At 41.1% G+C, this 14,884-nt stretch overlaps 1 protein-coding gene across 1 annotated transcript in view; it reads left to right on the top strand.

Moving 5' to 3' along the window:
- Positions 1-14,884, top strand: part of mta1 (metastasis associated 1) — a 47,837-nt gene that overhangs the window by 3,549 nt on the left and 29,404 nt on the right. The window contains exons 2-3 of the mRNA XM_078277451.1: positions 11,894-11,961; positions 14,626-14,719. Coding sequence (XP_078133577.1) covers positions 11,894-11,961; positions 14,626-14,719 — 162 coding nt within the window. The remainder of the gene's footprint in view (positions 1-11,893; positions 11,962-14,625; positions 14,720-14,884) is intronic.

Genomic DNA, 14,884 nt, shown 5'->3' with positions numbered 1-14,884 from the left:
GGTCTGAACGTTGGCCTTACTTGGACAAATCAAGTGGGTATCTTCCTAAGTTACAGACGTTTTAGTACAAACCCACCTCCGTGTTTCCTCAAACCAGTGTTTCTGGGCTGAGCTGCAGTTGAGGAACAGTAACACAGGAGGGGATTTTGTATTAAAAATACTAACTTTAGAAGATGCACACTTGGTTTGTATAACTAACCCCTTTCTAGTCTAGAGAGCAAGAGTGTTGGACATGTTTTTTTACTTGCATGTCTCACGCAACTGATACTCTCATTTTAATCTATGCAGGCGGCTCCCTTCAGGCTCCCTACAGGCTCACGTCTCAGCTGCATCTCGCAGGACTTAATCTATTTTTTTTGGGGGGACAAAATGTGCATAAACGCAAGATTGATGCCCAATTAAACACTACGACTTTACTACATTTACTACATATTATAGGGTTTTATCATTATTAATCATCATTATTTTCTTATCTGACCTTGATCTTTGATTTTATTTTGATGGCATGTTTTGCCTTTATTGCTGTTAATCTGTTGATTCTGTATTGTGTAATCCTTATCTTAATGAGTAAAGTCTCTTGAAAAGTGGTATACAAACCTTCATTCAAAAAAAGACTTAAAAGAAAACTAAGTCTTTTTTTGAATGAAGGTTTGGCCGCTCCTTTGCTGCTCAGCGCTTTTGAAATGCTCGGACCAGACAGAACCGGTCTAGACAGTCGCTTCAGTGTCGCGTGACGGGGGTACGATTGCTAAAGCCTGATATTGGCTTCAAATAAACCTACTCATGTATGTTTTGCATCAGTGGCGTAACGAGCCAACACCGGGCCCTTAAGCAGGATTATCAAGGTGGGCCCCCCTACTACAGCACATGATGACGGCGCAATGTCCACGAGTAGGCTACCATGAATAGGACAGGATAGGATCATAGAGACACAGCATATAAGAGATGAGATGACAAAATCAGGAGTAGCCTACGCTCACCACCACCACAACAACAACAACAACAACAACAACAACAAAAAACACTGGTGAATGCACACCATAACACATGAAAAAACACACAAGGGCAGTCCCTCCAGGATTTCGCGGCCTTTTTTTGAGATTGTTGCGGCCCAAAATGTCTGATTTTGCGGGAGCTTTTCTAAAAAAATTGAGATAAAAGTTGCAATGTCTTTTGTATGTTTGTTGCAATTAAGTTGTGGAAGACAGTGAAAGTTGCACAACATTTTTTTGTAATAGTTCTTTTTAAAAAAAAAAAAAGAAACTTGTTTTGGGGAGAATAATAATTATTACTATTAATTAATTACTCTGGGCTGAGTTTTCCTAGTAACCTTACCAAAAAGGCTCAGGATGCTGCAAATGTTGGTATAATATGAAAATGGCTGGTGGATTTAAAACAAAAAGTAGGCTAATAATTCATTGAATGAATCAAATTTGAACATATCTGTCAGTAGCCTGTTGATCTTTACATTTTTAGTTAATTTCCTAACCTGGCCTGGGACACACATTCATACGGTTTGATAAAGTACTTATTGGATTTTAACTTATCATTGCACTTACAATAACGAGCGTAGCTGTCCTCAATTTAGGTCATCGTGTCGTCTCATCTCCGGTTTTTCCTGCATCCAGCGTGTGTGTGTGTGTATGCAGCAGCAACTTTCAGTGACTTTAGAGTGAAAAATCGTTACAGCGTACATTGATGTTAAAATGTTTACAGGTAGGCAGGACGGTCTGAAATGTTCTGCACCGTCTTTCGCTGTACGTTTTGTTGGTAAATGTGAGATGTTCGAGTCACAAACGTGAAGAGAACGGTCTCTGAAACAAGGAAATGAATTTGAACCCGTTCTCACTCCCGCTTGGTCAGTGGCCAAATGCAATAGGGGTAAGATCAATATCTTCCAGTCATGCGGGCCCCTGATTGGTCCGGGCCCGTAAGCACCGCTTACCCTGCTTACCGATAGTTACGCGTCTGTTTTGCATAGGACGAGGATTATCAAGGGATCTCTCTGGCTTGTATGAACAAAAGGAATGATTACAGCAAGAAAAACCTGTTTAAATCTTCATGTAGGCCCATGGCTACTGTTTTGTGAAGCTATCCTTTAAATAAATACTTGTACTGAGGCTGTTGGAGTGTGACAACTCTTGTACAGAATGTGCTAAATGTGTTTACTAACTTAAAAAGTGACAAACTTCATTGCCAGTGCCCACATTTCTTTTGGCTGTTGGCTGGTGAGTATTTTCTCTATGCTGCCACTTATGATTCAGACCCTGCTTAAAGGTGTTGCAATATTTACTAATCTACACACTGACTAACTTAGAAACTTTGACAGTGCCCACACTGTGTTTGGCGGGTGGCTGATGTTAATTTCCCATGCTGGCAGTTCCCTTTCTCCCAGGGCTGGTGTGTGTTCTGTCAGAGTTAAGTTTGGAGCCTTGCTCGCCGCCATCCTGCCAAGTTCAGAATGATCATTTGGACAGATGCATGACAAGTGTCCCCATCATCACATTTCTTTAGAGGCCAAACTGCACATACATCCGTCGCAATGAACAGGATTTGCTGCAAGCTAGATGCCTTGTGGCGTCTTTGCGGCACCACAGCTATTTGGATTTCAAGATCTGGCCTAAAATAGTAAAACTGCCCTAAAATAGTTGTTTGAGAGAGAAGTTTTGTGTAAAACCTCCACAGATTTGCTGATTAATCACATTTAAATAAGAGCAAGCTGCACTGGTGGCTGCAGTACAAGTGCATGACAGATGCATGATGGGAGTGAAGTTGCTGCCGCTGTTTATGAGATCAAAAATGCCCTCTCTGCTTAAACGTCACCAAACAGATTAAGGCTGCACAATATATCGTTTTTTTATTAATATACATATCGCGAAAGGTTGTGACATCATAATAGACACTACGAGATTTTTTATGTTAGTTGAAAGAAAATATCAGTAGAAATCTGCACTTTAAAGTGTCATTCTTTTTTTAGTGGTGCCTGTTATTGTCAATTCAATGTTCAATTTATTCAATAAAAGAATGTTAGAAATGATTTCCTTTATTTGTTTTAAATTCAACAAGCAATTTGTTGTATTTTAGAAGAATAAGAACTAAGTACATTTTAATATCTGTTAATTTATCGCAAGTAAAATCGTTTTCGCGATATTCAATGTTATCGCGTATCGCATAGCTTCCTCATATCGTGCAGCCCTAAAACAGATCAACTCTGACATTTATGAAAAAGGCATATTTTGTGTGTGGCGTTCAATGTGGTTTACCTCCAAGATCAGTTGCAGAGCATTAAGTAAATGACATCTGTAGGATGCAGGAATTACAAGTGGGACTAGGTTAGATTGATGGGTGGATCATGCCATAGAGTGATATCAAAGTGTGAAAACGAGGTGTGAGATTATTTCAGAAGATTAAACTACCTTCCATTACCATCCTAGAAACCTCCATCCATATACTATGACTGTCTGAGCCATAATGTCTTCCACGGTTGCTGCTCACGACGCCAAACACCCCTCTCTGTCTGTGTGTGTGTGTGTGTGTGTGTGTGTGTGTGTGTGTAAGCAAGCATTGGGTGGGGTGTGAGGGTATGTGCACATGGACTAGCGTGGGCGGATAGTCACATTCTCCACTTCCTGCTTTTCCATCTCCCCTTTCTAGCTCTTGCCCAGCCCTTTTCATTACTCAGTCTTAGTTAGTATACACCACCACTACTGTATTTTCTATGGCGGTGTATATAGACTCAATACTTTTTGAATCCCAAATAAAGTTAGTAAACTTTCCTTTTGAGATGCATGATGTTATACAGATATTTTTGACAGTCATGCGGCGTTTAGAAGCTGACTGTGGATTCCCTCCAGCCGTTGGAGCCATGTAGTTGTAATTTAATACAATATATTTTTAAGGCAAAGTTCCTGTACAGGTGATTGTATCAAGATGACTTTAATCAGCGATGCATCTTGAGAGGTTTGGCGGTTATGGTGTCACCAAAATAAGGCATCCCAAAAAGCTTTTATGTTTGCAACCAAACTCTGTTATTATATGGACAAATAAAAATGTCTACTTTGTGAGTTGGTCAGACTGCTACTGATGCCTCAAGTTTGTGTCTATACCTGCTGGAACTTGCTTAAATGGAGTGCCGGGGCAGGAACTGTCTTGATTCCCTATTAGGTGATCAGATTGTGTGGTTGATGCTGTAGAGTTGCAGATCTGATTTTTTTTTTTGGGGGATATAAAAGATATAATACATTAAAGCACTGGTACCCAACCTTTTTTTTGTCTTAATCCTTTTTATAGCCAAGCAATGCCTACTCACAACCCATCATCACAGATCGCATTTGTCTACAGTATAAACCGTTAAAACAAAGAGTGGCGTGTCCCCTTCTCAAATAGTTTAAATTGTATAGTTTTTTAAAGGCCTGATGAGATTTAAACTGTAGTGTTTCTCAAAAAAAAAAGATATTTTAGAAAAATGTTAACATAGTTTTGTGTAGCAGAAATTGTAATCATCTTGTGAACCCTCAGTTTTATCTTGCAATGCGTAAGGGGTAAGGTGTGTAGTAGAAACATTAAAATGTCAAAATGTTTTGACAACCTATTAAAATGAATAAACAACCATCCAACAGTCAATCCCCGACCAATCAGACCATCAAACTTAAATTTCACCTTTTGACAACTTGCCATTTATTTCTTTTTATGACAAACCATAAAAAGATGCTTTTACAGCCTTCTCTGTCTGTCATACATTTTGTACTTTGTTTTCTCAAATAGGAACAGGTGGCATACATACTGGATTAATGCCCGTCGGATTCTTTTAAACCACCCTCGATAACATTAATAATTCTCTGCAACATTTTATGGACTGTTTACAACTATTATCCACAATTATAACAAATCAGATGAGACAATGTAAAAGCTGGAACAGTTTTACCAACAAGATGTAAGTGTAGTTTGGGTGGTAATTCATGAGTAGTGTCCAAGTGTGTGTTTTTAAAGTGTTTATGGTTCAATTACTATTATTATACCCTTTTCACTGCCTCTCATTTCAGATGTTTGCTCCTATTTTGACTGTGTTACTAACTTACTCATTCGCCCACTTAAAATTTCAGCTAAGCTGTTGACGTCTTTCTGTCCATCTCTTTCTCTTCCCAGACTCCATCCGTTATCTCATGTTTTTCGTCTCTCATTATTGCGTCTCTCTGACTGTCTGTCTCTCTCTGGCCTGGTTTGAATAAGCCCAGCAGACTCTCTCTTTTGGGGCTCAGTAACATGCCTTGATTGGCTCGCACAAAATTTTGACTGCACTGTGATGTCACAGGCGCCGGAGCTTGCGGATTGGCTGACGCTGGGAGCGGGGGATGAGAGTCGGGAGGGGGGAGTTGTACGCGGATTGAGGCGGCGGGAAGGCTGATGGGAAAATTGAGTGACGCTGCTCAGTGCCTACAGTGTCTCTCTCTCTCTCTCTCTCTCTCTCTCTCTCTCTCTCTCTCTCTCTCTGTGTCTGTTCCTCTCATTTTGAGGTCCTTTCCAGCTCGCTCTCTACCAGGCTTCAGCTCCTCACATGGTGGAAACTCTAACACTAAAACAGCCCACTCTTGATTGTTACTGAACTGTTTTCTTCCCATATACGTTTTTGTTCTTGCCGGAGGCGGCAAGGAGGGGGAAACGCATTGAACTTAATTTTTGGTAACCTAAGTTACCGAGCCAGGAAAAAGGAAGACCGCGATGCTGTGCCCAATATCCCACCTTCGCAGTGACGCTAAATGTACTGGGAGACATGTTCCTGTCACAAAACAAAACGTGCTGTGTGGCGGCACTTCACACCCATCCCCACACTAAAACTGAATGTTTGACATGTGGTTCAGCTTCAGTCTGAAATGGTCATGACGCATTTTGGCCCTCGATTAATTGGTTCCTCAAAGCTGGCGAACGTTGAAGGCCGCAAAAAAACCAACAGAAAAACGCCCAACATTTTGTCATGAGACCTTGCCCTGTTTTTGAGTGTGAAACTACTGTTTTGATCAGGGTTCTTTTGAACATTGACAGTTTTATTTACCTTCTGTGTGTCCAGGAAAGGTTTTCTCTTTTAGCAGGCATCTGTTAGCAGTGTGTCCAGTTACAGTACTTGCATTCACTTTAGTGCTGAGGACGTGATTGATTAGAGAATTAAGAATTTTGATAAATAATTGATACATTTAATAATTAATCTAGCAGAAATGCTAAACTTACTGGTTACATCTTCTGGGAACTTTTCATAGCCATTGTTCACTCTTTTTCCCCCACATTTTATAGACCAAACAATGACTCAAATTTGACATGGCCTCAAACTCAGGAAACCTTTTCGGACATCTCGCTGATTATCTAAAAATAATCAGCACATTAGTTGATAATAGGGCTGCACGATATGAGGAAACTATGTGATACACGATGTCGCGATAACGATATTACTTGCGATTAGAGATGCACCGATTACAATTTTCTAGGCCGATTCTGATTTTCTTTGAGTTAGGCCAGCTTATACCTGGGATGAATTTAGCCGATTCAGATTTCATTTTTTCTAACCACTTTACAGCACACACAAGTATTTATTTTCTATCTTTTCTTTAATAGAACATTTTGTACAGAACATAGAACATTTTTTTGAACAGATAATGGATCACTATAAAATAGAACTATAAACACCTGTGGGAAATTCACTTCTAAAGTGCAATATTATAAACCATTTCTTCTTTTCACGTCTATCCAACAAAAAAATGGATGGTTTTTATGTCGTCCCTCCACGCCTACTTTTCCTTGCAGGTGCTGCATATTGCAAACTTGTTACCTTCTGCACACACGCCTGAAGAATTTCCAAACAGTTGACATGTTGCAGGCTAATTCAATGAGGTTCCCTACATGTGCGAGAATAGCGCGGACGCGCTTCACTAATCATGAAATGGCAATGCGCTGCACACGGCGGAAAAGTTGAGAGAAAGGAAAAAGAGACTGTGCTGTCGCGTCCGTGTGTGCGTGCGTCCTTGAAAACTGTAACGCGTATAACTTATGTTGTCCGTTAATTGTAGCGTTGACCGGCATGAAATCGGCATATGTCAGACTGACCTGCCGGTCGCCGGTCATGGCCGAGCACGTGAAAACCGGCCACCCGGCCACCAATAATCGATCGTGCATCTCTACTGCGATAAATGTTGATATTAAAGTGTACTCAGTTCTGCATTTCCGCTGCTTTCAGTATTCCTCTAAAACACAGCAAATTGCTTGTTATATTTAAAAGGAAACCATTTCGAACATTCTTTTATTGAACAAATTTGAATATAAAAGGCACTGCTAAAAAAAGAATAGTTACATTTTAAAGAGCAGTTTTCTACTGATAATTTCTTTCAACTGTCCCCCAAAAAAACACTGAGTGTATTTCGCAATATGTCACAGCCTTTCATTTCAATTTCATATTGCGATGACGAAAAACAACCGATATATTGTGCAGCCCTAGTTGATAATGGACGTGATCGTTACCTGGAGCCCTAATGTACATATACGGTATGTGAGCAGTACAGTAACTTACACTGGTAGCCAGTGGGAATTATGTTCAGGCTTATTGATTTTTATCTGCTAGGTCTTTTCTCGATTTGATTTATTCTTTAACCTATGAAAATAATGAAAAGTGCATGTTGATGTATTCAAGCCCAAGGTGACATCTACAAATTGCAGTTCTTTGCCAGTCCAACAGACCAACCCACAGATACTTGGTTTCCTTGGACACAAGGAAAAGCAACAAATCCTCACAATTGAGATGCTGGAAGCATCCTGTGCTTGACATTTTTTGCTTGAAAATAAACGGTTGATTATCAACATAGTAGCCAACAAATAGTTTTTTTTTTTTGTTTTTTTTTTAAAGCTCTAATCAAGTTTAATGCTCCAAGGGCGCCTAGGCTGTGGCTCCTCACTAAATGGGATACTAGAGAGTGACTTTGACAGTCCACAGTTTCACAGCCAGTCTGATGATCACAACTAGTCACAAGTCGGTTTCTCTGACCTCTGACCTCCAGGCCCGCTGCCTCTCCCCCCTGTGTGTTAGAAAACGAGCAAGTCTGATATGGTGTCTTCATTTTCAGTCTCGGCGCCGCTCCATTTCAAGTTGGCCTCTTTGATATTCAACAGCAGGAACGAAGATGTCACAGTGGCAGTGGAGTCTAGTAACAAGCTGTTTCAGGGTGAAGAGTAGACAGGCGTGATGTGATGATCTCTCCAATGTTGAGTAGTGAGTATGCGCTTGCCAGAAGAAGCTGTTATAGAAAATACACACATACACGTACATGCTCTCTGAACAACTGCTGCTGCTTTGGTTAACCCAAGGAGAGAAAGCGTTAAAAAGTTCTTTAATCTTCATACAAATGATACTATTAGGGATTATTTAATTGAATTTACTTTATTATGTACCTACCTACCGTCAGTTTTTAGCTACTTAAATTGACAACGTGATATCATGACTTTGCGTAAACATACACGCCCACTTTCTTAAGCCAAGTGGCGTGTTATCTGTACGCATTTTGAGCTATCCGCGTGTCTGTCTACGCTGTATACAGCGGACGGCAGTCTGCAACGTCACAGCGTAAACATACACGCCACTTTCTAAAGCCACGTGGCGTGTTATCGCGAGGCTACAGTTGCGTTTAGGAAACGTCGCATGCGGGTTGGTTTTAGGAAAAGAAGAACCAGTTGGTTTAGGAAAAGAAGAAAGCTACGGTTGGGTTTAGGAAATGTGACACACGGGTTGGGTTTAGAAAAAGAAGAACTGGTTGGGTTTAGGAAATGTGACACACGGGTTGGGTTTAGAAAAAGAAGAACCGGTTGGGTTTAGGAAAAGAAGAACTGGGTTGGGTTTAGGAAATGAACAAACGTGGAAAGGAAACGTCACACGCAGGACACAAAGGAAATGTGACACGCGGGACATGATTCCCGCTCTCCTGGGTGAAAGGTCCTGTGTTTTACCCATCCTCCACCCCGACCAACCTCCCTACGCCGATTTCTGCCCTTTCATACTACTCGGTACGGCATCAATTCACACGCAATCGCAAGGTAATGTAAATCAATGGAGGCCAATCGGCGTTGATAAACACGCTAAAAAGCGAGTATGCATCTTGGTAACACGCCAATAATGGCATACGAATTGGCGTGTCATACATACGCCACTTCATGAGATCATCCTGAAATTAGAGAATGCATTACATTTGTGATTCCTTCCAAAGATGGGGTGTTAATCTGTTCTTTTCAGTTGGGTAAGTGTGGGTGGAGAGAGGAATACCAATAGGAAGAGTGGAGCAAAAGGTTTTCCAGTCAAAGGTGTGCCCCTTAAGGCTGTTTTATGGTTCTGTGGAGGCTCCACGCAGAGCTTTCGCCGTAGCCTACGTAAGTGGCCTGATGTTTATACTTGTGCGTTGGTGTGTGCATCGAGTCAGCGCGTGTGTGTGGGGAATGTGTGGTAGAGCGAGGGAGAAGTGTGAGAGTGACGGTGATTAGCTTTGGAGTGAGTACCGACTCTAGAGTCATAGTGAGAGAAACAAAGTGTCTCCCCTGTGCTTTCTGACCACGGTGGGAAATCTTTAGCAGGAAAAGTTAACCCTCTCCTTGATTTCATGTTGTTTATGGAGGAGAACCAGGAAATTATTTGGGGGAAATGCAACGCTACCAAGCCACGGCCGATCGCTGCAACGTGTAATTAAATTTTTCGAGAGGTGCACGTCAGGCTACGGCGTAGGTTTGTGTCTTCACGTACCTACGTGCGTAGCAACGGCGTAGATTTTACGCAGAAGTATAAATCAGCCTTTACTCAGAATCAGTGGCTGCATTGCATTGTAGTCTGTTTCGAGATAAATGTGGTGGAGAGATTAGTATATCTGTCTCTGAGATTTCTCATTGTTTGACAGAGCTCAGCAGACATAATGTTTACTTTTTATGTAATAATTTAGTCTATAAATTGTTTGGAAATAATAAGAAAAATGCCCATTACGGTTTCCCAGAGCCACAGGTGATGTCTTCAAATTGCTTATTTTGTCTAATAGCCCAAAACCAGAGCTATTTTGCAATTTAGTGAAGACGAAGTTCAAACTGGGTCGAGACAGAGGCTAAAAAAAAGAGTTAACTTTATATACATTCCTCAGGAATTTTGAAAATATTGAAATGTGGAAGCGACAGGAAACAATTATAGTAGTAATAATGACCTTTTTAATGTTTTATTGTAATGTTTTACAACTCTGAGATAAAAATACTGTTTTTGCATAATGTTTTAACCCAAAAGTCTTTCCAAACATTTGTGCATAAAAGGTGTAAAACCCCCAAAAAACTGGACTTTGTAAAATAGAGTAGACCGGTGAAGTAATAACGTAAAAACGTCTCAAGACCCGACTCCAGACTAGCGCTGAAACGATTAGTCGATCAATCAATCAGAAAATAAACCATATTAATAATCGATTAGTTGTTTCTGTTGGTTTTCAAGGACGACGCAAACCATTCTCTCTATCCCAACTTCTCCGATGTAGTGATTTGTTGTTTTTCTATATATCTTTGAGTTTTGGACTGTTCAGCGGACAAAACAAGGCATTTGAAGAGGTCACTTTGGGCTCTGGAAAATGGGCATTTAAAAATAAATAAATAAATAAATCTATTTTCTGACATGATTATTTGATTAGCCTTATTAGAACTTGATACCAGTACAAAGAATGTTTGGGGAACTTTCAAAAATAGTTGTCGATTTGAATTCTGTTTATGAATTGGTCAATTTTCAAATAGTTTTAGCGTTATATTCTTATTGGAGCATGTTACAATGTTTATATTCTGGAGCTATCTGTGCCATAAAAGAAAAAAAGCAAGGTGGTCCAAAACACGAGATGCATTACAGACAGTGTTGTGTTTCTAAGTGGATGTTTCCTTTTAACTCTGACAGTAATACTAATGCATGATAGATCTGGATGTCAGTGCAGATCCTGGGCTTACATGACGAGTGCATTCCTACACCAGTAAGTGTTGGACACAGAAGGTGCAGGAATAAAAAGCAGGACTCAGTGAGTATCACGGTTATGCTGGTGGAATTTCGGGCGATCTTTGGCCTAGTCGGTCAAAAGACGGGGGTCTGGGGGATGGGCGGGTGAGGTTCAGGGTGAAGGGAGGATAGCTCCAGCTCCAGGCAGCCAACCAAGTGTGGGGTATAATCTGACAGCACTCAGCCAAGACACATGCAGGGCTAAGACCAGGCACCCTACCAAGATTGGGGCCTGTGGGGACATCCTGGTGAGAGCTAAGCCTCCAATGGGCCTGGAGCAGTGCCAGGAGGCGCGCGTGCACAGACACACAGACACACACACACACACACACACACACACACACACACACACACACACACACACACACACGGATGCATAGTAAATTCACACATGCGTGCTAAAGCTCTCTCATACACACCCACACGAATGCAGACACACCGTGCATGCAAACAACAACAACAACAAAACACATGGGGAGGGGGTGGAGGGGGGGAGGTGGAGATTAGCAGCAATAAGACAAAGAAAGCATGAGGACATACATGGCTGCAGTCTGAATGGAAAGCTTTCGGAGAGCCAGATTTGTTGTGTGTTGGTGCGTTAGCGTCTCATTCAGTCAGACCTCCCAACTACAACTGGATCTCCTGTGTATAAAATTCACCTAATCGAGTTAAACCAACATTTGGTGGATGTCTGTGTTGCACTTTCCTGTTGTCTAATTAAGCTGTCATACTGTGGTCCAAACTGGAGATCCTCCTCAACGTTTGGATGACCTCGAAATGCTGACTGACGTTTTTCTTTGCTCTTTTCCTTTCTCTTTCCATTCCCCTGCTCCCTCTTTCTTCCTCCTCCTCGCTGTTCCTCTGCAGATTATGTTTATTTTGAGAACTCGTCCAGTAACCCACTGCTGATCAGGAGGATAGAGGAGTTGAACAAGGTGAGTGTGCTTAAGTGCAGCACAGTTCTGACAGCTGTACATCAGATTTCATCCCTCTGTCCCGAGCGTTTAAAAACCCCACTCTTCAGTCGGATTTGTCAGAGATAGAATTCAGATGAATCGATTTGTTGATCACAATTTCTTAAGTAACACTTTTGGTAATCAATTAATCCTAATTTATAGTAATATTTCAAGAAAAAAAATAGTCTGAGACAAGAAACAATTACGAGAAATTCCCTTTGGTCTTCACAAAATTGTACGTGTTATTTCTTTTACTACTTTCTGACATTTTCGAAACGGAGCCTATTACATCGATACTGAAAACAATCGTTGCTCGCAGCTTTACAGATTCTTTGGTTGAAAATTTGGTCATCGTGTGAAAACGTTAAATTTTAAAATTTAGATTGTTCACAAGTTTAGGATCATTATTAACTTAAGAAACAAAAATGATTTAACTGCCAACGTTTTGTGAGATTGTCAGTATTGATGACCTGATAATGTTGCCCTGGATGCTGTCTGGTAAATCCCTGCCTGCCATCTTGTACATTGTTCATTCTAAGAAGCAGAAAGAGAGGCCTGTCTCTGTGGACTAGATACAGGGGCCCGCTGTCTGTCCCCTGTCCCAGGCCTGTGCTGGATAATATGGAGGCTGTTTAATGTGATTGACGCGGAGCTCAGAGTGAACCCTTTACTCGGTCTGTCACTGTCAGTATCTCTGCTCCTCAGGGATCTCTAGGTTTCTCTTCCATAAGGTTTGCGATGCGCGGTCAGAAAGCATAGAACAGTCTAAAGGCCCAGACGGCCGACCCTCGGCAGAAAAAGCAGTTGGACTGATCAGTCTACCCGAGTTGGTCAAAAAAGTGCCTGGGAACACACCAAAGCGACGAGACGTAATGCGTCTCCATAACAGCAGGCGGCGCTAATCTGTATTGTCGCCCAAAAATTAAAACCGGCAGCTGATTGGACGAACGTGTAACGTGGGTGTGGTTTCTCCTGAAATTCAAAGACAGACTGTCATGGCGGCTTGTTCACGCGTTTCGGTGAACTATTTTAGTACAATATGAGATCGTATTCTCATATTGTACTAAAAGAGTTCACCGAAACGTGTTTCTGAAAACATTTTAAGAAAGAAATAGGCCGTGCAGTTGCTGAATCTGTCTTCATTTCAGATCGACAAAGGTCAGTTTAAAAGATTTTCGTCAGATTTTGAGAGACTCTAGTCACGGTCATTCCGCTCCCCGTTTCCGGGTTAGCACTCTACCAATCAGATGGGTCATTTGAGTCCGACTGCCGGCAGTGCCCGCCCCGCCGATTATACATGTTGGCGGGGCGGGCCCCTCGGATGGACGACGCCAAACAGACTCGAGTCACTGACCTCGCCAGACTGTCCAACAGCCGATTATCGGCTCGGTGTGTAGTAGGCTCAAGGGAAAGACTCAGAACTATTGGAAAAACACAGAAAATTAAGAATTTGACTGAACTGACTGAACCCGAAAGCCTTTGTGCGTAATGCCAGAACAACAGCAACATACATTTTATTTTTATGTAGCTGACTGTGTTCTTGTTTTTAATTCCTGTTTTACTACTGTGAGGTGACCTTAAGCCCCTGAAACACCAACCCATAAAGTTGAAGTAAATAGCAGTAATAACAGGCATATATTAATTATTAAATTGTACCTTTTTTACACCCATACTCATGTCATAGTGCTGACTGTAAATCTGTTAACCTCAGCTTGTTATTTTGTTATTATCCTCCTTTATGTTCTGCTTTACTTGCCCTGTAACTAAGGGTTACAGTTTAAACTTCAATGCTCAAAGAGACTTTCACTTCACTTTACGTCTACAGATTAACTGCGTCTGCATCTGTACTTGAGAAATCTCAGTGACATGCAACAAAAGAGCAAAATAAAAAAAATAACTTTTGCGTTTCATTAAACCTCTTTCATTTTTAAAGAGAAACGTGTTTTACTTTGCTATCAGAAACGATAATAATAGGAAATCGTGTTTTACTTGTTACTGCACCATTTGTCAGACACGGAGATGCGTGAAATTGGATTTCAATTCTGTGATCGGAAAAGTAGAAAGTGTGTGCAGAATGTAAAGAAATAAATGTTGACTGTGTTTGCTTTTTCTCCATCTCTCTCTATCCATTTTTCTCTCAATAATCCTAATCCAATATGCTCTACCTATAATAAGATACAAGTATGATATGATAACGCTTTAAAGTATCCCGCTATCAATATCGTGATTTCTATTCTATTCTATTTCATTTGAAAAAAGCTACAAATCGATATCTAAATGAGCCTTAATCCTTTAGGTTATTTTACCCAGAGTTTTCTCTTCTCAGGTAGTGTTTGGTAAAACATTGTCATGCAGCTCCCAAATTAAAAACAAATGTCATATCAACATACAAATGTAGTTTTACTTGGAAGAAACAAATCTTAGTGCTGCACAGACAGCCCCCAACACACCACCCTGTCCTGATAACTGCAACACTTATTGTGATTTTGGAGAACTGCTGTAGTATCACACTGTGTTTTCAGCCATAGTTAAGAACTAGCCTCATTTTCAGCCGTTTTTTTTTCTTCTCATCTGTGTGTGCGTGCGTGGGTGGTCTGTGTGGCACTTGTTGCCGTGGTAACGCCGATTGTCTCTGTTTTGCAGACAGCCAATGGGAACGTGGAGGCCAAAGTGGTGTGTTTTTACCGGCGCAGGGACATCTCCAGCACACTCATCGCCCTGGCAGACAAACATGCAAGTGAGTGACTGACCTGAACCCAGCAGCCAGCGAAACACCAGGCATCGAAAGAACACGCCAACTATGGTTTCAAACAGTTCTTTTTGAGCAACCCTCTTCAGTCATTTTCACTGCAAAGTTATAGTGCCTTTAGTCCCATTGAACAAGATTTCCCTGAACCGAAGA

Source organism: Sander vitreus, chromosome 20, assembly GCF_031162955.1.
Source record: "Sander vitreus isolate 19-12246 chromosome 20, sanVit1, whole genome shotgun sequence".
Taxonomy (NCBI): domain Eukaryota; kingdom Metazoa; phylum Chordata; class Actinopteri; order Perciformes; family Percidae; genus Sander; species Sander vitreus.
Note: the sequence above shows the minus strand (reverse complement) of the source record. Positions and strands in the feature narration are given on the sequence as shown.